The sequence below is a fragment of the Mchenga conophoros genome, linkage group LG10 (assembly GCF_057382185.1).
Source record: "Mchenga conophoros isolate Kocher_MC1m ecotype Shallow Benthic linkage group LG10, M_conophoros_male_GT1.1, whole genome shotgun sequence".
Lineage (NCBI taxonomy): Eukaryota > Metazoa > Chordata > Actinopteri > Cichliformes > Cichlidae > Mchenga > Mchenga conophoros.
Window position 1 is genome coordinate 22,128,661 of NC_140535.1, and position 23,019 is coordinate 22,151,679.

At 39.0% G+C, this 23,019-nt stretch overlaps 2 protein-coding genes across 2 annotated transcripts; one reads left to right on the forward strand and one right to left on the reverse strand.

Annotated features, from left to right (window-relative positions):
• The first annotated feature begins 145 nt into the window (after window positions 1-145).
• On the forward strand, window positions 146-9,674 carry ca4c (carbonic anhydrase IV c). The gene is made up of 8 exons (XM_085289364.1): window positions 146-247; window positions 2,951-2,998; window positions 6,195-6,359; window positions 6,504-6,649; window positions 6,981-7,073; window positions 7,155-7,221; window positions 7,567-7,730; window positions 8,068-9,674. Exons 1-8 carry the CDS (start codon window positions 193-195, stop codon window positions 8,254-8,256), a joined length of 927 nt encoding a protein of 308 aa, XP_085145490.1. The 5' UTR covers window positions 146-192; the 3' UTR covers window positions 8,257-9,674.
• Window positions 6,862-17,104, reverse strand: asl (argininosuccinate lyase). Its single transcript, XM_085289363.1, has 16 exons — window positions 16,973-17,104; window positions 16,553-16,747; window positions 16,058-16,141; window positions 15,248-15,304; window positions 15,058-15,155; window positions 14,882-14,959; window positions 14,711-14,788; window positions 14,581-14,633; window positions 14,397-14,459; window positions 14,173-14,287; window positions 13,412-13,496; window positions 12,613-12,672; window positions 12,437-12,520; window positions 11,850-11,930; window positions 11,215-11,321; window positions 6,862-11,051 (listed from the first exon to the last, which is right to left on the reverse strand). The coding sequence occupies exons 1-16, from the start codon at window positions 16,985-16,987 to the stop codon at window positions 10,907-10,909; spliced, it is 1,398 nt and encodes a 465-aa protein (XP_085145489.1). The 5' UTR covers window positions 16,988-17,104; the 3' UTR covers window positions 6,862-10,906.
• Between the last annotated feature and the right edge of the window lie 5,915 nt (window positions 17,105-23,019).

Sequence of the window (23,019 nt, forward strand, 5' to 3'; positions counted from 1 at the left end):
GTCTTCCTCTCTCGTTTTACACAACTTAAAATTAGGAACGTTTGCACCAAGACCCCCCCTCCTGTTTAGAATAACTTCCACACACACACACAAACACACAATAATCACCTCCCTCCCACCTTCAAAGGTGGCTGAGTTGGTGTGTGAAGACAGCTGAAATTTAGTCTATGAGGAGCTTCGCCTGACTTCATCATGGGTTTTTCTCTCTACCTCCTGACTCTGCATCTTCTCCTTTCCCGCTGCACAGGTAGGAGACTCACACATAATATACACAGTATAACTGCATTTAAGCTAAATGCAGGAACTATGATGGGCTTCAGTTTTCTGCGCCTATTTTTTTAGTTTGAACTTGTTCTTGTTTAAGTCAAAAGGGTGGATATGACGATAAAACATCTGCAGCCACACTTGATTAAACATGCTGTAATTTGTGGGAAGACAAGTGCCATGAGATTATTAAGAATCAAAGCAGCAACACAACTATCTACAACATATTTTGAATTTTCTTGCTACTTCTTCATGAATGTTTAAATATTAACTGGAAAGATCACGAGCTGAACTGCAAACAGCAATGATTTTTATTACTAATTAATAGGCTCATTAGTTTTTCTATATGATTAAATGACAAAGCCCTGCAAATCATAGTGGAAAAAAGTGGATTAGAGGCAACATCAGATGTCTTTTTCTGTTGAAACAAAGTCCAAGACTCAAAAACAGTTCGTCTAGATCATGAAAGCAGTGGAAAAGCAACCAATTCTCCCATTTGGGGATGTGCAAATCTCACATCTGTGAGTTTTTCATTTTCCTAAAGTTTACGTAAAAAATTAATTGATTTTGAAAGTTTGCCGGGGAGCAGGTGTTTTGGCTTGCAGTTCACAAGAGTCACAAGAATGGAGCCATAAAAGTCAACAAACCAGTGTCTGCTTTGCAGCAATATCTTTCTCCAGTTTAAGAACACCTGCCACAAAAAACTCATCGCTACCAACCAGAACAAGTTGCAGAAGAGCCTCTAAGTGTCCTGAGCTACAATCCCATGAAAAGAACATTTCCACAGGTCCTAAGAACAACATTTTAATTTAAAGCAACCGTTTTCTTTATAATTTTATCAGTCTCTCACATCACTGTGGAGGAACTTTGGGCCGTTCTTATAGCTTGAACTGAACATAGCTTCAGGTTTGTGGTCCTGCTGCATCTTTTCAATCAGTTCCTGTCGACGAATTCACTACAAGGTGCCAAATTTCTGTGGCTCCAAATCAATCACTTATCATCACCACCTCGCCTGAAGCTGGTATTAGGTGTTTCTGTTTCTGCCAAACATGGCCAAATATCTCCACTGTGGTCTCCTCTGTCTAAAGGACATTGCTCCAGATGTCTTGTGGTTTCTGGTTACTGTAATGAACTTTAACATTTAGCCGAGGCCTGGAGTCTGAGATGTAGTGCTTGGATGTTTTTGCAGTTTCTGAGCGCTGCACAGTCTGACATATAAAATTTGCCGGGACTTCCACTCCTGGAAAGATTGTGACATCGTGTTAACAAACACCCGAGTGCTCCAGATCAGCAAACTGCCAAAACATCTGCTTTTACACAGGCGCTCACTCTATATTAAGTGCAACTGATCAGCAGCACCTGCTGTTACTTACCTTCTTAATTTCTGTCAATGCAGTAAGAGTTTAATTATTTTCTCACAGGGATTCACGTTGTCATGTGTAAGCTCCAAGTTTAGGCTGCATGGAGCCACTCTGAAAGCTCAGATGGTGAACTGTAGAAGATATTGTCAGTGTAAGGAAAGTAAAACTGGGAATTTAGCGAGGTAATCACTGCACAGACTTCACTCTGACTTTTCCCCGCTGCTCAGTCTCACACAGGTGAATGAACCAGGTGGTGTAAAGCCAGCCTCCAGCTGTGTATTGTTCTCAGTTGGTGAGAACCACTGTCCCCTTTTCAAAGGACAGCATTGTGGGAGTCAGCAGGGCTAATCTGTGTTCCTATATTAGCTAAATGGTTCTCTATAGCGGCTTTCATTCCCACTGCAGAGTCAAACACCGGACTTTCATTCACATCAGAAACACAATACACAACCACGGCACAACTCTAATAACGTCATCAGCACCTGCTGAATGAACACGCTTAATGCAGCGGTGCAGAGGCAGTTAAGGAGTCGGATAAAGCCACTTTGCACTGAAAGCAATCAGTGTAATAACAACCAGCTGACCTGGGTGATTAAAATCCGCCTGCATCTCTTCCACTCACTGTCACACACAGACACATTTTCCAACATTTAAACTGAGTAAAACATGTTTGAAAACTAAATGTAAGCTGCTAATTTATTTTATTGTAAGACCTTCGGTCAATATATTTTTATACTACGCTCTTGTTCTGGCACAGCTTTTGTTGTTCTTGTAAACAAAGGAAGTAAGTGTGGGGGTCTGTGAATTTGACTGAACACATTTTTGGATGTCTTTTTCACTTTTTGCAGAGGTGGGTTTTGTGCAACTTTTTCAAAGTGCACTGAGCTCAGCAGTCAGACTAAATTTGCAGGGAGGCAGGGTGATTCATTGTAATAAATCAATAAATCGTAAGGATCAGTCATTTGTAATCACACATCATTCTGTCTGTGCTTTATCAGATAACATATTAATGGACACAGCATATTTTTAACACACTGAGCACATGTGTCATGTGAAGACTAATAATATGTCAGCTGCAAAGTTCAGGTGCAGAGGACAAACACATGAGCAGATCAGCTAGTTGCTGACTAAGAAAAAAATAAACGCTGTGTCTAATAGAGCGTGAACTTAATTAATATTCATTTATTAACTGCAGGGAGACTGTTGGCCTGGCACAGCGCAGCACCATCCCGAACATAAATATAAGCGCTGTGTACACTGCAGGTTATGTGTGTCTGTTTGTGTGTGTTCCTGGGTCTAATCTCAGTGTTTTACTTTTTCTCCAGCTAACTGGTGTTATCAAAACCAGAATGCCTGTGATGACCCATGCAGAGGTAAGACTAGAAAGAAAGGAACCTACAAAATTTTAGAGGAAAATCCAAAAAGTGTCAAAGATCCTGCAAGTCAAGGATGTAAACCACTGCAATATGAACAATTCTTTAACCATTTATTTTATTATTGGGCTTAACCACAGAGGTTCTCACTGGCCTCCAAAAATCTGTTTGGTTAAACGTCATCAGTTTCAGAATAAAGTTATTGCATTTAACTTAAACTAAAACTAGATGTGGAAAATATAAAAACTAAATGGACTGATTCATATAGAGCACTTTTCTACTCTCTCAGAGTACTCCAAGCGCTCTATACAACATGCCACATACACTTTCTCTAAACATAGTGCTGTCTAACCACATTCATATTCCGATGGATGCATCGGAGAGCAACTTGGAGTTAGTATCTTGCCCAAGGATATTTGGCATGGAGGAGCCAGGGATTGAACCACCAACCTTCTGATCAGTAGGTGATCTACCTGCTCTACCTCCTGAGCTACAGCCACCAGGTGAAACACTGGACTTTTGAAAAATGAAAAAGATTTTCTGAACTTGGAAAACAATAGTTAAATGAATCAAGAATGACTCAGAGATCAAACCTTCACCAATGCAGCTCACTTTCTGAGCAGTATTTACTTTTAAAGGAATAGTCATTTATTTTATATATAAACATTTTATTTTCTTTGTACTTTAAGACATTTGTATTGCAAAAACAGGTGGAGGTCCTGTTATTTGTCCTGTTGAAACCCATTTTAATATATTTGACATAATTCTGAGTATAGTTAATTTGTTTATTTATGTGGCTATAATACACATGTGGCATTCATTCAAGTTTTGAAACACAAATTTATGTTATCTTCCAAATAAAATATTACTTATTCAGAAACATTGCACATGTATTAAAATTGTTTTAACTGTAATAACCTGTTAGTGTACTATACACAAAATCACAAACTACACTCAAAGCGTATCCCATGCCAAAAAGTTATTGTCATAGTTTCTAAGTTAGGAGTTATTTTGTTAGTTTTCCACCAACAAATCATTGAAGGTGTTTATTATTAAGGGGAAAAAATCCAAACCTATGTGAAAAATCGATTGCCCCCTAAGCCTAATAAGTGGTTGGAAGAACCTGAGCAGCAGCAGCTGCAGTCAAGAGTTTGCAATAACTGGCAATGAGTCTTTTACAGCACTGTGGAGGAATTTTGACCCACTCATCTTTGCAGAATTGCTGTAATTTAGCCACATTGAAGGGTTTTCGGACATAAACCACCTTTTTAAGGTCGTACCACAGCATCTCAGTTGGATTCAGGTCAGAACTTTGACTAGGCCACTCTAAAGTCTTCCATTTGTTTTTCTTAAGCCATTCAGAGGTGGACTTGCTTTTGTGTTTTGGATCATTGTCCTGCTGCAGAACCCAAGTGTGCTTCAGCTTGAGGTCATGGACAGATGGCCGGACATTCTCCTTCATGATTTGATAGACAGCAGAATTCATGGTTCATGGCAGCAAAACAGCCCCAGACCATTACACTACCATCATATTTTACTGTTGGTATGATGTTCCTTTTCTGAAATGCTGTGTTACTTCTACGTCAAAAGTACTGGGATACACACGTTCCAAAAAGTTCAACTTTTGTCTCGTCAGTCCACATTTTCCCAAATGTCAAGGGGATCGAAAAAATGTTGTTTACCCAATGTGAGACGAGGTTTTGTGTTCTTCATGGTCAGCAGTGGTCTTCTCGAACTCTCCCGTGGATTCCATTTCTGCCCAGTCTCTTTCTTAGTGTTGAATCATGAACTCTGACCTTAACTGAGGCAGTGAAGCCTGCAGTCCTTTAAAGTTTTCTGGGCTCTTTTGTGCCCTCTTGGAGTAATTTTGGTCAGCTGGCCATTCGTGGGAAGGTTCACCATTGTTCCAAGTCTTCTCCTCTTGTGTATAATGACTCTTCATCAGAGTCCCAAAATCTTAGAAATGGCCTTTTAACCCTTGATAGATGTCAGTGACTTTGTTTCTCAGGTGTTTCTTTAGATCGTGACATGATGTGTTGCTTTTTAAGATCTTTTACATGTGGTTTATCACATTTAATTTGTGATTTAACAAGAGGGGCAATTACTTTTTCACACAGGACCAGGTAGGTTTAGGTTAGTTCACCCTTTCTCCCTCAATCAATAAAATCATAATCTAAAAAGTGCATTTTGTATTTACTCGCGTTATCTTTGTCTAATATTAAAATTTCTTTGATCATCTGAAACATGTAAGTATGACAAATATCCAAAACACTAGGAAATAATAAAGGGGGCAAACACTTTTTTAAAACACTTTTCCTTAAATATAATAACATTTTAAAAAAAGACTAAAACTAAAAACTGAAACTATTAACAAACTAAACTAAAACTAAACATCTTCAGACAAACTGAAACAAGGATACCCACATTGGAGACCAGCTAAAACTAAACTGCAAAATAAAAAGTAAAAAATTAAATAAAAATACAAAATTATAATAAAATTGCTACCAGTGTCCTGAAAGTGTCAAAAAAAATAATACACTATCAGATCACTATCAAAAACCAAATTAATATAGTAATATATTAAGTAATATAGTTGAAGACTAAAAACATGAAGGTGCCCATGAGAATCTTAATGCATCAGTTTGATGGTAATTCAAACAGTCAATTTCATCTTAAAGTTTCTTAATGTAACGAGAGATCTAAACCAAGATAATAAAAAAAACAAGATTCAGCTGTTAGTAAGTGCCACAGGACACAGGTGCAGTTTCTTGTGTTTGTGAGAAGCAAACCCAAAGTAGCAAAATGAAAGCAGAAGAAAGTGATGTTCATTCTCATTGAGATCTACAGCACCAGCAAATATTCGTCATTCATGAGGTGAATTGGCTGAGCACTATTCATTTTGTTGTTGCTTTATAAATTGAGTCTGACCTGCAGGCCTTTGCTGTGTGTCCTCTCCTGCCCCCTTCCTGTCTACTCTTGGCTGTTCAGCTGATGAACAAAGGCAAAAAAGCCCCAAAATAAGTCTTTAAAAAATACAATATGTAAGCGTTTACGTAAATAGGCAGGCATCCTGTCTTTTCAGCCAGCATGGGTGGGGGAGGCAATCTTCATGGACTCTCTGAGAGGCAGCACTCTGTATGGTCAGTGAAGCCTAAAATCTGATGATGCTGTTGCTTTTCCTGTTTGTGTCGCTTAGACCCCAACCACTGGGCTACTCAATTCCCAAAATGTGGAGGGTTACGCCAGTCACCGATTAACATCGTGACCAGCAAAGTCCACATCGACATCGCCCTGTCACCTTTCAACTTCATTGGCCACACCGACACAATCAACATGACAGTGGAAAACAAAGGGCACTCTGGTAATGAAGAGCCGATCTTATCCAGTCTGGCACACAGAGCGTGTTTTTTCCCTTAACGACCAAATACTTTCAACATGTTTACATAAAAATAACTGTTAAAGTAACATAATACCTTTGCTCAGTGACAATCTCTCGCCCCTGCAGCCCACTTTGCTTTGCCGGCGTCTGTTCGATTCATTGGGGGAGCTCTGCCAGGTCACTACAGAGCCGCCCAATTTCACCTCCACTGGGGAGGGAATGGGAGACCAGGATCAGAGCACACCATTGACGGAGAGAGATTCCCCATGGAGGTAAAGGAGTCATCATTAAAGTTATAAAAGATTTGAGTAGAGGTCAATAATTTTGTTGGCACATGGATTTGGTTTTCTGACATCAAAAATGTTCAAGCATGGCAGTTATGTTAGTGTGAAAAATTTCATGTTTTATTCCCTTATTATTCCCTTTTATTTACCTTAAATCTGCTCAGTAAGGCTAACAGATACACCACAATGACACAGGAGGGTCATTAATAACATTTTATTAATATTGTTATATCCATTGTTGAAAAAATTATGTGACTGATCTGATCTCTGAAAGCAGAAAGGGCCCTTGATGCAGTACAGTACTCTTTTCTTTATACAGATGCACATAGTCCACATTAAGGAGCCGTACAGCTCTCTGGCGGAGGCCGAACATGACACAGCAGGTATAGCTCTGCTCGCCTTCCTGTTTGAGGTAATACACTGTGATGTTTTCACCTTCTTCATAAAATGTTAAGACGTGACTTGCGGCATAGTATTGATGGTATCTTTCTAGGAAACAGCGGATGATCATCCTCATTTGGACACAGTAATAGATGCGCTGGGCCGCGTACAAAACAACGGTATGTATGCTGTTAATTTGCAGCTCTTTGGTTGGAAGAAACTGATTTTTGTGGATAGGTGTGCTTTATACATATAACCAGTTGAGGAGTATCTGCAATTAATCGATTGATTGTAATCTATCTTCCCATCTGTGATTTGCAGGAGATCAAATACTTAAATTCAATAAGTCAGTTTATTGCTTTCATGTAATAATTTTTTTCAGGATTTTTGGTGGATAATCTGTTTCTCTCCATTAAAATAAAGTGAGGAGTTGATCCAGATTGGGATCAAATAATTGTTTCCCACATCAGGGCACAATAAGCTTTATTCAGTCCTGACTTTGCTTCTTTCTTTGTCACATGAAGGCAGCACCACAGTAATCCCAAACTTTAGACTCGGTGACATTATCCCAGCTGCAAAGGACCTACAAGGTTACTACCGCTACGTGGGCTCCATGACAACGCCGGGATGTGAGCAGGCAGTTGCCTGGACAGTGTTTCACAGGAAGCTGGCCATCAGTAGTCGACAGGTAAGCAAGAATAAATAAGTGAAAGAGATAAAAGGCTCACAGTAGAGAAACTAGTGCTTTTGGTTGCATTTCATCCATAAACCTGTGAACCTCCAAACGGACATTTCTTTACTCTTTCACAATGTAAACAAAAACAGCATATTTGAAGAAGTTATGGAGATGTGATATTAAATTGCAAAATAAAACTAGTAAAACTACAAAAGTAGAAAACGCCTGGGGGAAGAAAAAAACTTTTCAGAAACACTTTGCATTTAAGAGGTCAAGACCTACAACAACTTTCCTTCTTTAAACAACTCTTCATCTCCTCAAACACATTTTTTCCCTCTCCACTTCACAGCTGGATGCGATAGTTAAGCAGTGTCGCTTTTGGACAGGGCATCCCATGACTGACATTTTCCGACCTACGCAGCCGCTGGATGGCAGGATTGTGTACTCCTCAAAGTCGGGTACAGCTCAGACAACTGCGACACATTTTAGGTGTCTGTTTTTATCATTTGTGACTGTTACGCTGGGTCTGGCACACTGAATGCGCAGCAAGAAATGGGCATAGTCTTCAAGTCTGAACAGCGAAGCCAACGCACAAAGTCTTAAATCTGCATTTTTTCTTATGGCCAGCAGGGAGTGACTTCTCAAAGTCTGATTGTATATATACAGTTCTGTGAAAAAGTATTTGCCCTTTATAACCCCTTCCTTGGGTTATAACTTCAGTAAACATTTTCTTGATGAATCTTAGTCACATGATAAAGCATGATGTATCGTTAGTAAGTAATGGTCCCTTTTTGAGTTCAGCAGAAGTACATAGAGCTAGATACACACAGCTCAGCCTTCCTCTGCAGATCAGAGGGTATGCAAAAATTAGAGATGCAAAGAAATGTTTTTATTAAAAATGCCACTGCTACCCTTAAAAGGGGCAGTTGTTTTGCGTTAACTATTGGTAATGTATTCATACTTAATCATTTTTTAAGATGATCCATTTTTCCTGACAAATTACCATCAATTAAAGTTGATCACATCAGCAGCAATGCCCACATTTAGGTACATGACTGCCAGGCAGTGTCTCGTACAACCCTATTAGATAGTTTTCTCCTAGCACCACCATCAGCAGTGTCAAACTTATTTCCTTAGAGATTATTAAAGTGTTCTGATTCTGAAGATACTGGATTGTTTGTCCTTAAATCTGTACAGATTCACATATTGTACTGAGCAGAATGATAACAACAGCCTTTAGAGGAACTGGTCTCAGTCACCAAACTAATTCGGTAGTGGTGTGAAAATGATTCAGGCAAGTTTTGACTAAAATGTGAGTGCACTCGGCTCCTGTAGCCTGATGTCGCAGCTATGGTGGAGCATGGAAAGAATGGCAGCTTCCACAGTAATACTAGTTAAAACAGCTAACTGGGCGTGTTTCATAAATGCAAACATATGTGCTATTTAAGAAGACCTTCTTCCTATATTTACTTTCTTCCTCCCCACCATAGACATATCTGAGCTACATGAACGTTTTCTGGTGATTTGAAGGGATGCATGATGATTCTTTGGGATTTTTCTCTTTGTGGAAAGAAGCTGAAAGAAAGAAAAACAAACCGATCAACTGATTCAGACCAGACCAATTTAAAACGTTGAAACCATAAAGCAGCACCATCTTCATCTCAAACAGAAATTTGTATGATGATCAAATTTAATTAGCACATGCCGACTTCAGCTGAAGCCGCTAACATGGCAGTAGATTTGAATTTGAAAGTATTACTGACTTCAATTATGTCAGTATTTCTGACCTAGGAAACCGAAAACCAACATAGTATGCGTGTGAGCTTTAGTACCCTGCAGCACTTGGGGCTTTAGGGGGGAGGTCAGTTTTTAATATTCATGTTTTACTGCTTTATATTAACGCTTATTTTCTCCTAGATGTTTTTGTGGACAAAAGTAATAAACCGATATATAGAATTAGAGGTTTAACATATTTTTCTTCCTTTTTCAAAACATGAGATTCTTTAAATAATAACCTTTATTCTACTATTTTTGTCGTTGCTTTTCATGTATATATTTGTATCTTTGTTGTTTAGAGAGTTTAACAAAGCATTTGGTAATTAAGGCATCTCATAAATGTACCTGTGCATGTTTTAATTAAGATCTAAACTCCAGTAATCCTCCAGCAATCCAATGAGCAGTATGTAGAGTGGTCGCCCCATGATAGGAAGGTCGGGGGTTCGAATACACTGAACAGCTACCCTGAGGTACCACTTAGCGAGGCACTCTCCCTACACACTGATCCCCGGTGCGCCTGCCCTCTGCTTCCCTGAGTGAATGGGTCAAATGCAGAGACAGTAATTTCCCCACGGGGATCAATGAAGTATACATTAATATTAATCCTCTGCCAGAGTAATAACTTGTTCTTGACTTCTTATGATGTGCAAAATCCAAACCCAAAACTTCAATCAGTAAACTAACAGCTGACGTCAGTGGATTTATCTGAACCCTTACTGTGAGTGAGACTGATTTTATATTGAGTATTCACCAATTTGGATTTCTACAGATTCAATTAGATCAGTTTAAAATGAATGAAACTGACTGTTTTAAGCACCATGGAAATAAATCTGCCTTGCAGTTCATTCTGCCCCGGTCAGTTGTGTTTATCATAGCCGACTGTTGGTAACTTTGTTCATATACAACAGGAAACCATGCTTGCATTACATGACTTCACTGGCTAACGGCCACACTGGAGCATTTAAATAAACAGGCACCTCAGAGTTTCTCTCAATTGTCAGCGCAGGTGTGAATCCTGCATAAACCTGCCATAAAGTAATGTTGGATCCACTTATGTGACATAAATAAATACACGTTCTTGTCTGTGCAGTAAAATAGGCTGTGTGTGTCTTTAGGATGGCTAGAGAGTAAAGTAAATCACATCAGATGTTTTTGTGGTGGAAATCAGACTTAATCAACCTGCCATGGCACTATTTATTTTCTTTTCAGGTATTTAAAACTGGTCAGTTTCCAGTTTGTACACAATCAATGACAAACATCACATGTTTGCACAGGATGGAAATGGCACTCCATATTAAAGAGAGAAGAGTGAAATGTTTGGGAGGCAATGTGGTTCTCAAAGTATAAAGATTTCACTTCAACCTCGCTCTGCAAATCTGATTCTAAAGGTTACACCGAGTGACACCGAGAGGTCACTGTGCGTGTTTCTTCAGCCAGTTCCTCAGATGCTCCACCTGTGCAGCGACGCTACTCTTAGCTGTGCCTCCAGGGGCGCTGTACTGCTCCACACTGCTCCTGTAGTCCCACACTGAGGACACGTCACTTCCAAACAGAGGGCTGAAGGTACAGAGCACACAAAGAAAAGACAAAGATAAGAAAGAGGAGTTTAAAATTATGGTATGAAAAACATGATAGAAATCAAAAGAAGAGAAAATGATTCATTTGGAAGGTTTTAGGCTTTTAGTTTAAAAGTCTGTGTGTGTGAGAAGAAGACAGCCACCTTATAGCAGTGAGATCTTCCACAGTGAGCTGATTCAGGGCAATGTTTTTGGATTCAGCTGTAAACACAGCTTTGCCAGAGAGACCATGGGCCTCTCTGAATGGTACCTGCAACACACAATAACACACAGCTACACTGTAACACACAACATGCAGAAATGCAGGAAAGTATTTTGCAGTGAAAAATTAATGTGAATAAACTCATATAAAAAAAAAAAAGAAAAAGAATGACAAAACAGACCCTTGCTGACAGATTTATGTCTCCTTCCAGGATCAAACAGGGTAGCTTTCACTTTTTAGATAAACCACTACCCAGAGACACTAGTTTACCTAGGACTAGTTACTAGGACTAATAAACTTGTATCCTAATAAAGGCTATGAAGAGTGTTTGAATTCCTGTACAAACTGTAGACATCATTTGAAATCATTTCTTTGTAATTACTTCCTCGAATATTGTACACAACTAAACTACAAAACTGATACTCAGTAATTTGTTATGTTCTAAAAATATCTGCAAGACAAAATTGTAATTTCAAAAAAAATAATAATATAGATTAATTTCATATCCTGAATATCTATAACATAATAGTTAACATCTACATAATATAATATTTTAAGGATATATGATCTACTCACCCCCTTCCTCACAAGGTAGTAGGCCAGATCAGTAGCCAGCATGTCAGGACTGAGAGCAGCTTCCATCACAGTCTGATTGATCTAAAAAAAATAAGCAAAAATTAAAGGACACCCTGAACCTTTGCAAGATTATTTGTACAGTGAAAAAAGACTGAAGAAAAACTGAAATTCCTCTTCTTGTTTGGAAAACTGTCTCAACTTCCAGCCTTGAGTTTATGGAGCCAGAACTTAAAACCCTACAAAATCTTTCTACATTAATGTCGTTTGCTAGTCTCCACAGAGAATCAGCTCTGTCAAATCCTCAGCAGTGCTTGTAATAAAATGTTTAATGCTGCAAGATGACTGACAGTGATGCAATTCTCATAATCCACCTCTGCATACAAATACTGCAGCTAAAACTGCCACGATGTCACTGAAGTGTGGAAATGATTCAGCTTTAAATGAAGCATCTCATTAACCACACAGGAGTTACTGTTTCCATATTAACTTTTTAACATAGTCTTTATGGAAATCAATTACCATCTACAAACCAAGCAATGTATTCGGTTTATTTTTCAAAGGAAACAGCAGTGAACTGATTGTCTGACCTTCAGAGTTGACATGACTCCAGTGGTCACCTGCAGCACAGCCTGAACATTATCATAGCAGTCAAACATGGCCTCCTTATCCTCCTGAAGGGTGAGCACGGTGATAAAGAGAGCTGGATATTAGGAGAAATTTGACTTCCTTCCAAGTGAAACCACGTGAAGACAGACTTTCATACCTGTAGGTCCTTGTTGTACGTGCTCGGTAGGCTCTTCAGCGTCATCATGAAGCCCGCACACTGAAATACAAAAATCACAGGAAGAGTTTTGTGAGAAAACTGCAGCGAGTAAAGAATGAAAGCAGTAAAGACTATGAGAGCACAGCACGTCTGAATGCTCATGAAAGGTGATACTGTTGTAGCTGCGAGGCAGACAACTACAATAAAACTATTATCACCCTCCACACTGAAGAGCCTCTGCCTCCTGTTCCCAGGTTTCATCATACAGAGCTGTGTTGATGATGAATTATGAAGGATCTATTGTATCACTATAATAAAATATTAAATTATTAGAAAATAGACTATTTATTAACATGTGTTTTTCTCCAGTTTGGCACTGTACTTTCATACTGAAACCAGCCAACTGTGATTCTAGTGACGGAAAACTAGTGACTGCTTTAGGACACACGAGGGCGCTGGTACTGCAGAGGAAAAACAAGCTGTTCTCCAGAGAGGAAAATCTACAGTTAGTTCCACTTTTAAACATATTGACCCTTTTTTAAAAAGTTAAAATATGAAAGCAAAGAATCAACTATTTACAACAGGAAGAAACAGGATTTAGGGTCTACACTTGAACTAATGGAAGTGATCTCACACAGCACATTACAGCTATACCAAGATATGAAAAGAGTTATTGTAGCATCATTGGTGTTTCTATATTATACATTTTTCTTTTAAGTTATCTGGCAAAATAAAATTGCAAGTGTGAGCTACTGACATGCGTAGAAAGACAGCATTAAAGCCAACCCTTCAGGCTTACCCTGCCAAAGGCACGACCTGCTTTACTCCTGATCAGCTCCAAACTGTCAGCATTTTTTTTCTGGGGCATCAGACTGCTGCCGGTGCTACACACAGACACACAAATATACATGAAGGGCAATGAAAATGCAGCATAAAATAGAGTAGGTCATAGCAGAGAGATCAGTGCTAAATGGACACAACTACAGAGAAAATAATGATTCAAACATAACATTTCACTTTATTAACTTATAACACAGCTTCGTGACTGCAGCCTTTGCACTTTGGTTGCTGTAAATGTTGAATGATGAGATGTAGACTTTTAGGCTCCGTTTTATTATAGATTAAATACCAAGATTATGCTCACAGAAATCCAGTGAACTGTCAAACCTCTACAGCACAGGTGTCGAACTCCAGGCCTCGAGGACCGGTGTCCTGGAGGTTTTATATGTGCCCTTGATCCAACACAGCTGATTCAAATGGCTAAATGACCTCCTCAACATGTCTTGAAGTTCCTTTTCCTTTGCTTGCTGCAGCATTCCGATCTCTGTCTAACTGTGATTGGATGTATAGATTAGCATTATTGCAGTTTCTTTATTTGTTTTACACTGATTGATTTAATTTGCCTTGAAACTACCTGTAAAATAGGTAATAAGAAACTTTCATGAAGTAAATAAACTGCTGAACAGCTCTCCTCTTATGTGCCAGTAATTTTTTTCCAATATGTAAATCACAGATCTTTACATACTGCTAAAGAACTGCAAAATAAAAGCATGAACCGACCTGTAGGCATCAGAGAGCGTGATGAAGGAGAACTCTTTTGTGCTGTACAGTATCAGGTCCTCGGCCATCTTACTGAGATGGGTCAAACACAACGAAGCCCAGAACAAGAACTCAGCTAAATAAACAGACAAGTGAACATGAAAGGACTCAGAGTAGAGTTCATGTTTTTCACTGCTTGGATCCATTTTAGTCTGAAAGCTTCCTGGTGTGTACAGTTTACATACCAACAAAGTCTCTTTGGCCTGTGGCATCCATGCTGTTTAGACTGATGCTATCAAACCCCAGCTCTGCAGATCCAGAGGACAGCAAATGTTGTAATTTCTGCTCATTTTTGAATTCATATTTTATAAAAAAAACAACAGTTAAATGACAAGAAGACATTGGTAACAAAAAGCCAATTGGCCTGACCTCTCTGCAGGAGCTCTCTGTCGATGTCGAATGGAGTCCCAGCGATGGCGCCACTGAAAACAACAGGATTCATTTTATCATATCTGTGAGACCAAAATGAAAGTCACACACGAGCGCGTTCAGGGCGTACCTGCCGAGAGGTAAAACGTTAACTCTTTTCTTGAGCTCCTGAAGCCGCTCCACATCTCTGCTGAGGGCAACAGCGTGGCTGGAGACAGAGATGCACGAGACTGACGTGAACATCACACTGTCTTATATGAAAGGCGGGAAAATTGCAAATATGTCAGTACAGGAAGATCACCTCAGAATCCAGTGGCTCCATCTGATTGGCTGTGCCCTCTGCATGTGGGTGTAACCAGGAAAAAGGACTTCAATTTCTCTGAGTTTCAGAAAAAGTGATGGAAAATATCATTTTTTAAAAACTGCAAGGTTACAGCAGAGCACATGTTTACGAATGCCAGCGTGTGTTTGTCTCACGCTGCCGCCCGCTCCACCATGGTAGTTATCAACTGAAGCGCGTTGTCCGTAAGGGTTGAGATTGCACTTCGCAGCCACAACCTCATGTCAGTCACCACCTGATCAATCAAAACACACAGAGGGTAATATTTTAATCTTTTTCATTCTATAACAGTTAAATCATTACAGTTTTAATATCACAACCACAGACCTGGTCATTCCTGCTCCTGCCTGTGTGCAGCTTCCCTGCAGGTGCACCAATCAGCTCCTGAGAAAACATGTAGCCACACGACTATGACATCTGTCACCACAGCGATCACCAAGTCCTCAACGGAGGAGGAGATCAGTGTTTTATAGCCCAAAACTGAAACAATAAAACACTCAAATTACATTTTATCGTTGGCAGTTTTTTTCTTCTATATCCTCCACACATCAGGGTAAGACCAAAGCGATTTTACAGAATCTTACGCTCATCAAATAGAAATCGCAACAGCCATCAGGAGCGATAAATAGTATCTGAACCCAATATATGTGTATACATTTTTTTAATTGTTTTCAGCAGTGATAGCACACGCATTTAGTGTTCTACTAAAATCAACAGTAGAGTTTATAAATGTAATTTTCATTGTTTTCTGGAAAATACTGATGTGGAATAAGCTCTATCAAGCTTCTGCTGCACCATGCAGCACTTCTTGGTAGGATCAATTCAACAATTAGAACACTGTGCAAAACATAACCTGTATATTTTTAAAAATACTTCTCTACTTCCACTATGCTCCATTTCCCTTTCTTCTTTCTCCTCTAACCCCAACCAGTCACCTCATATGGCTGTGCCTCCCCGAGTCTGGTCCTGTTGGAGGTCTCTGCCACTGTCACCAAGCACTACCTCATAAGTCGAACTCTGTTCACTGCACTTTTCTTTTTAATGTTGTAGGGTCTTTGCCTTATGATATAAAGCATATTGAACTGAGTGTTGCCATGAAAACGAAAGGAAAAAGAAATTCTACAAGCCATAACTCACCTTTAGTCTGCGCTCATTGGCGGTATGAATATCTTCATCTCCGGGTTTGATGACAAAAACACCTCTAGACCACTCATCAGAAATCTGCAGAAACAAATAGGGACTGTTTTAAAATATAATCCGTAAATAAAATATATTAATACATAGAAAGTTTTCAGTAACTGTGCATGAGTATAGCAAATGTCAGTCCTGGTTACATAATGACAATCGCACCAATAAAGCAGAACCTCAGGACAGAGAGGGCACCCTAAAAAATAAGCTGCATGAAAGAAGAACTAAGGCTGTTTAGCAGCTGACAGATGTCACATGATGACACCATTGTGCAGCTCACACTCAGAGGAATCCTGCACCATGGCACATTTTCAGCTGTCATCTATTAACCAGCCAAAGGGAAGGCAGTGATTCACATAACCATGCAAGTGATTTTCTGCTACTGCCAGCCTGTGGTTGCCCCTGAACTATCTTTCTTAGTTGTGGTTTATGTTGTGACTTCACCTGAGCCATTCCGTGTAAGATCTGCTCCATTTCGTCCGTGCTGACAAGCTTTGCCCTCTCCAGAGCTTTAACATAAGCCTTGCTCCCACGGATGTCTGCATCCCACATCCTCTGGTCATAAGCGATTGAGGCATTGAACTTCTCCATAATAGGATCGGTGTCTCCAACAAATCGACCTCCCCAGAGTTTACTTCCCTGAGAAGGAAAAGGGTAACATGAAAAAAGTAAAGAAAAATTCAAATAGGTCAAAACATGAACTTTACAAGGTAAAACTCCATGGCTTTGGTTAGTTTATTGTTAGCTAATGTGCCCTCAATGGAGAAGAGACCCCAGTTTGACAGCTTGCTTTTGTTGTTAAGTGTCCAGCTGGGTATTAAAACAACAAACGCGCCAATGGCCGTACGTCGTTTGCACGCTTACCTCTGTACTGGCCATGTTTAACTGACGGTAGGCGTCTGTAGCGATGTAATGTTGGTTTTGTAGTTTAGCTGAATTAACGCTGAAGCACTCAGACGTGCGGCGAGAACGAGGCTGCTGCCACTGAAGCGGTTGGTGTCGCTTTAAAAAACGTCAGAGGAGACGTCCCGGCGTCTTGCTACGTTTAGGGCTCCGTTGCAACGTAACAGGTGTGCAGTCAGCAGAGTTGACGTCGTTCCGTCAGGAAACGTCTTTTTTTATTATTATTATTAAAATGTTGTACTCTTGATTTCAAACATGGTATCTTGGAAATTGTCTGTAAGATATATTAATTAAATCCTAAATGTTGATGACATTTTTTTTACTTTTTACAACACTTTTGCGAGGGAGTATATCTTATGTTTTTCATGGTTGAACATTTAACTCTTTGGAAAGACCTCCAAAGTTATATATTTTGCTAAACTAAACCAACAATTAACACAGAAATGTTTACAGTGATGATGGATTAATTATCATTCTATCAGCACTGAACAAAGATGCATGTTGGATTTGTAAGAAAATTAAAACCAAAAACTTTTTAATGAAGACGAATACTTCTTAAGGAGACAAGTACACATATTTTGAACATGTCTACTGGAAACTATTTAAGTTGCACTGACTGCTGATAGCAAACACAACCATATATTTAACATTTATCTGCATTGCTTTTGCGACTTTGATTCCTTTGTGTTGTTTTCAGATCTTTCATAGGGATTTTTTTTATCTGTGTGTTATTTTGTTTATTTAAATGCGTAGTATTGTGCTGTGTACAATGACAACAAAGGGATTCCGTTCAGTTGTCCTGTCCTTCTGTTTGTTATGTGTTGGACACTCCAGTACACTAGATGGCATTCTGTGTTTTTCTTGCCTGTGGAACAGGAGACAGGCGAAAAGGCGCCAAGTTTCAACATGACTAGGCGTGTTTGTGACAGCAGAGAGCAGTTCAATTTAATACACCGGAGTGTACAGTTGGACGCCGCTCTTTAGAGGTAAGTTAAAAGTTAAACTCCCTTTTCTCGACAAAAGCTTTGGCTTCATAATAGGTGCTCGGGTCGCCGGGATTAGGTTTTTATAACTTTTGGGCATTTAGTGCCGATCTACCGCTGATATTGACTGGTGTCAAGCCAGCCCCCAATTCGAGACTTGCAGTCAAGCCAGCCTCCAGTTTGTTTTACGTTCCCTGTGTATTCAAAGTATTACGGGAATGGATGTGGAAACCGGATTTCAAAATAAAAGCCAACTTCGAGTGAATTAACAGATATGTTAAGAAAATAATAACATATAATTTAGGCTTCTTTTTTTTTTACAAACTCTAATGTTAGATCTATATGACACAGCCTTGTACCCTAATTGTGCCCTGTCACTATCAAGGCCATCTTATTTTGGATTTCAAAGTAAAAGCCCTGTGAATCTTCATTTTTGAACTACTCTTTCAATGACTTCATAATGCTCTTAAAAGCAAAAGTCGTATTTCCAAATACTATTTGAATTTTATATCAACACTTTCCAACCACAGTCTTTTTCACAGTAATACCATATCAATATCAAGTCAGTCTGATTTTGCCTTTCATAGTAATGGCCCTTTGAAATTGCCGATATTTGACTTAATCTTCTAACGATTCAAAATGCTCTAAAATGAAAAATTCTTGTTTCCACAGGGTAATTCCACTTTAGATCAACAGTATACAGACCCACAGCGATACCATATCAATATCAAGTCATTCTGATTATGCCTTCCAAAATAAAATACTTTTCAAATTGTCCATAATTGACCTACCTTTCAGTGATTTCAAAATGCTCTAAAAAGTAAAATTCCTGTTTCCACAGGGTAATTCCACTTTAGATCAACAGTATACAGCCCCACAGTGATACCATATCAATAGCAAGACATTCTGATTTTGCTTTTCAAAATAAAAAAAGCCTTTTCAAATTGCCCATATATGACATACTCTTGTAGCGAATTCAAAATGCTCTAAAATGGAAAATTGCTGTTTCCACAGCATAATTCCACTTTAGATCAATAGTATACAACCCCACAGTGATACCATATCAATATCAAATCAGTCTGATTTTGCCTTCCAAAATAAAAGACTTTTCAAATTACCAAGATACGACCTACTCTTTTAAAGATTTCAGAATGCTCTAAAAATGAAAATTGCTCTTTCCACAGGATAATTTCACTTTAGATCAACAGTATACAACCTCACGATGTTACCATGTCAATTTCAAGTCATTCTGATTTTGCCTTCCAAAATAAAGGCCTGTTGAAAATGCCCATAACTTACCTAACTTTCAGTGATTTCACAATGCTCTAAAAATGAAAATTGCTCTTTCCACAGGATAATTTCACCTTAGAGCAACAGTATACAACCTCACGATGTTACCATGTCAATTTCAAGTCATTCTGATTTTGCCTTCCAAAATAAAGGCCTGTTGAAAATGCCCATAACTTACCTAACTTTCAGTGATTTCACAATGCTCTAAAAATGAAAATTGCTCTTTCCACAGGATAATTTCACTTTAGATCAACAGTATACATGACATGGTAACATCGTGAGGTTGTATGCTGTTGATCTAAAGTGAAATTATTCTGTGGAAACAGAAAATTTCCTTTTTAGAGCATTGTGAAATCACTGAAAGTTAGGTAAGTTATGGGCATTTTCAACAGGCCTTTATTTTGGAAGGCAAAATCAGAATAACTTGAAATTGACATAGTACCATGGTGTGGTTTTACACTTTTGATCTAACATGGATTCGTCCTGTGGAAACAGCAATTTTCATTTTTAGAGCGTTTTGAAATTGTTAAAAGAGTAGGTCGTATATGGGCAATTTGAAAAGGCTTTTATTTTGGAAGGCAACATCAGAATGACTTGAAATTGACATAGTACCATGGTGTGGTTGTACACTTTTGATCTAACATGGATTCATCCTGTGGAAACAGCAATTTTCATTTTTAAAGCGTTTTGAAATCGTTAAAAGAGTAGGTCGTATATGGGCAATTTGAAAAGGCTTTTATTTTGGAAAGCAAAATCAGAATGACTTGAAATTGACATGGTAACATCGTGAGGTTGTATACTGTTGATCTATCATTTTGAATCGTTAGAAGATTAAGTCAAATATCGGCAATTTCAAAGGGCCATTACTATGAAAGGCAAAATCAGACTGACTTGATATTGATATGGTATTACTGTGAAAAAGACTGTGGTTGGAAAGTGTTGATATAAAATTCAAATAGTATTTGGAAATACGACTTTTGCTTTTAAGAGCATTATGAAGTCATTGAAAGAGTAGTTCAAAAATGAAGATTCACAGGGCTTTTACTTTGAAATCCAAAATAAGATGGCCTTGATAGTGACAGGGCACAATTAGGGTACAAGGCTGTGTCATATAGATCTAACATTAGAGTTTGTAAAAAAAGGGGGAAAAAAAGAAGCCTAAATTATGTTATTATTTTCTTAACATATCTGTTAATTCACTCGAAGTTGGCTTTTATTTTGAAATCCGGTTTCCACATCCATTCCCGTAATACTTTGAATACACAGGGAACGTAAAACAAACTAGAGGCTGGCTTGACTGCAAGTCTCGAATTGAAGGCTGGCTTGACACTAGGGCTGCCACGATTTGTCGACTAGTCACGATTACGTCGACTATCAAAATCGTCGACGACTGATTTAATAGTCGACGCGTCGTTTGAAGCTTTGTAAGATCACAAAAGACGCAGGAATAAGTGGCAGGATTTAAGAGTGTAATAACGGACTGAAACAGAAGATGGCAGCATTGCATGTACAAGGATGTCAGCTACCGTTAAACCCCGAAGAAGAAGAAGAAGCAGCTGTGTCCCAGAATTCATAGCGCAGTTTCCAACAATGGCGGCAGCTGGTTAGTTTTAATGTTACTCTTATTATTCTTTCTGGGTCACAAAATAAACGTTTAACATATTTTCAGGCGAGAATGTAGCTGTGTAAACCTCAAATATCTGCTCAGTTTATCAGGACACCACATATTTTCAAAAGCGCTCCGACGTTTTCGGAGACATCTGTTACCCACTAGCTCGTTAGCGAGCCGGGGGCTAGGCTCACTAGCGCCGTGAGAACACCGGACTCCCCGCAAATCGTTTTCAAACCCACCGCCGTCTTTTGCTACTCAGGTTAAATATATATGAGTCACTTAGATAACTTAAAATGTTATTGTTTGGCTTTTTTTTTTAGTATTTTATTTGTTCCTGAGTAAATCAGTTTGTCTGAGATTAAAGTTATAGTTTTTACACAGCTGAATAAACGTCAAGCAGACAACTGATTATCAGAAGTGTGAGATGCTCCAGAATATACTCCAGTGTCCTGTTATATTTTAGATAGCAAGGAGTTTATTAAACTTCACCGAAACAATCTGCAAATTTCATTAAAATTTAATAAACTATCATCTTGTCTTTATTTTTAGTTAGCACAGACCTTAAACACTTAAAGCTGTAAGCTAATGATAGTTATATAAGAGCAGATGCTGCTGGTGCAATAAGCTGTAGTTTTGCGTCCAATGGATGATGATCTGATTAGTTGACTAATCGCAAAAATAATCGGTGACTAGTCGACTATCAAAATAATCGTTTGTGGCAGCCCTACTTGACACCAGTTGATATTGTTAGCGTGATCGTTTTCCACCTTGAGAAAGCATTAGCCTAAAAAACATTAATTTGGTGTGCAGTGGTTCCTCGCTATAACGCGGTTCACCTTTCGGGGCCACGCTGTTTCGCGGATTTATTTTTTTTGTGCAATTTTGTATATATTTTTCTGTTTTACAGCGCATTGTGTGCGCGTTCTGCGTCTTGATTGTCAATTGTGGGCTCTAAATGTGGTCATAAATATTTTGTACTTGTAAATCAGGATTTGTATGTGTAAAAAGAATTTGTGTGTGTGGGGGGGGGAGATTTGTGTGTGTGTGTGTGGGGGGGGGGGAGATTTTTGTGTGTGTGGGGGGGGGAGGCGGGGCGGGGGGGGGGAGATTTGTGTGTGGACTGAGCCAAAAAAGACCCTGCAAGTTACAAGTACGAATTTTGACCCTATTTTTTTCTTCCTTTCATCTGATTGGTCAATGTCATGTCAATCACAAATGTAACAATCCAATCAGAGAACAGATGGGTTTGGCTGTCGGAGGGGCGCTTTTTTTGAACTGCAGGTCTTTGAAGGGAATAAATGCCCTTTTACATGCCAACCCAGCATTTTCCTTCATCACCACGAAGGAAAACAGTCTGTGGTCGTCCGAGTTTGGAGATTTTTGTGTCACAGGTCTACGTGTTTAATACAGGGACTTCCACGGGGGCAGGGCAGTGTTTTGGAAGTGACAGTCTTCATTACAAAGCTTTCTTAGTTATGAATTAGCATACATGTTTTTATTGAACATTTGAAGAACCAGCAAAAAAAAATAAAAATTCTTGTAGAGGACATAAAGTCAGAGATAGAAATGACAAGGAGCAGGTGCATCTAGTACAGGTAGAGCTGCTGCAAAAACCCACAGAGCCCAGTAGCCAGCGCAACAAATTCTGGATCCTTTGCTTTTAGTTAGCAGTTAGCATTAGCAGCACATCCTGCGTCCGATGTGAAAGGACTCTTATGCTGCGCACTGTGACTCACAGCAATGGTCCCGGGTCAGCCATGACTTTGTGTTAAACTAATCCTAAAGTAATAATGGTATTTCTAACCACTGATATACCACAACTTTATCCTTTCAACAGCTACTGAAAGTTAGGGGACCTAGCTGCTATCGGATATTTATATAGAGATCTTCCAGCTTCAAACTGTATTATCCTTCAAGGACCTGCAGTTCAAAAAAGTGCCCCTCCGACAGCCAAACCCATCTGTTCTCTGATTGGATTGTTACATTTGTGATTGACATGACATTGACCAATCAGATGAAAGGAAGAAAAATAGGGTCAAAATTCGTACTTGTAACTTGCAGGGTCTTTTTTGGCTAAGTCCACACACAAATCTTTTTTTACACATACAAATCTTTTTTGCGCA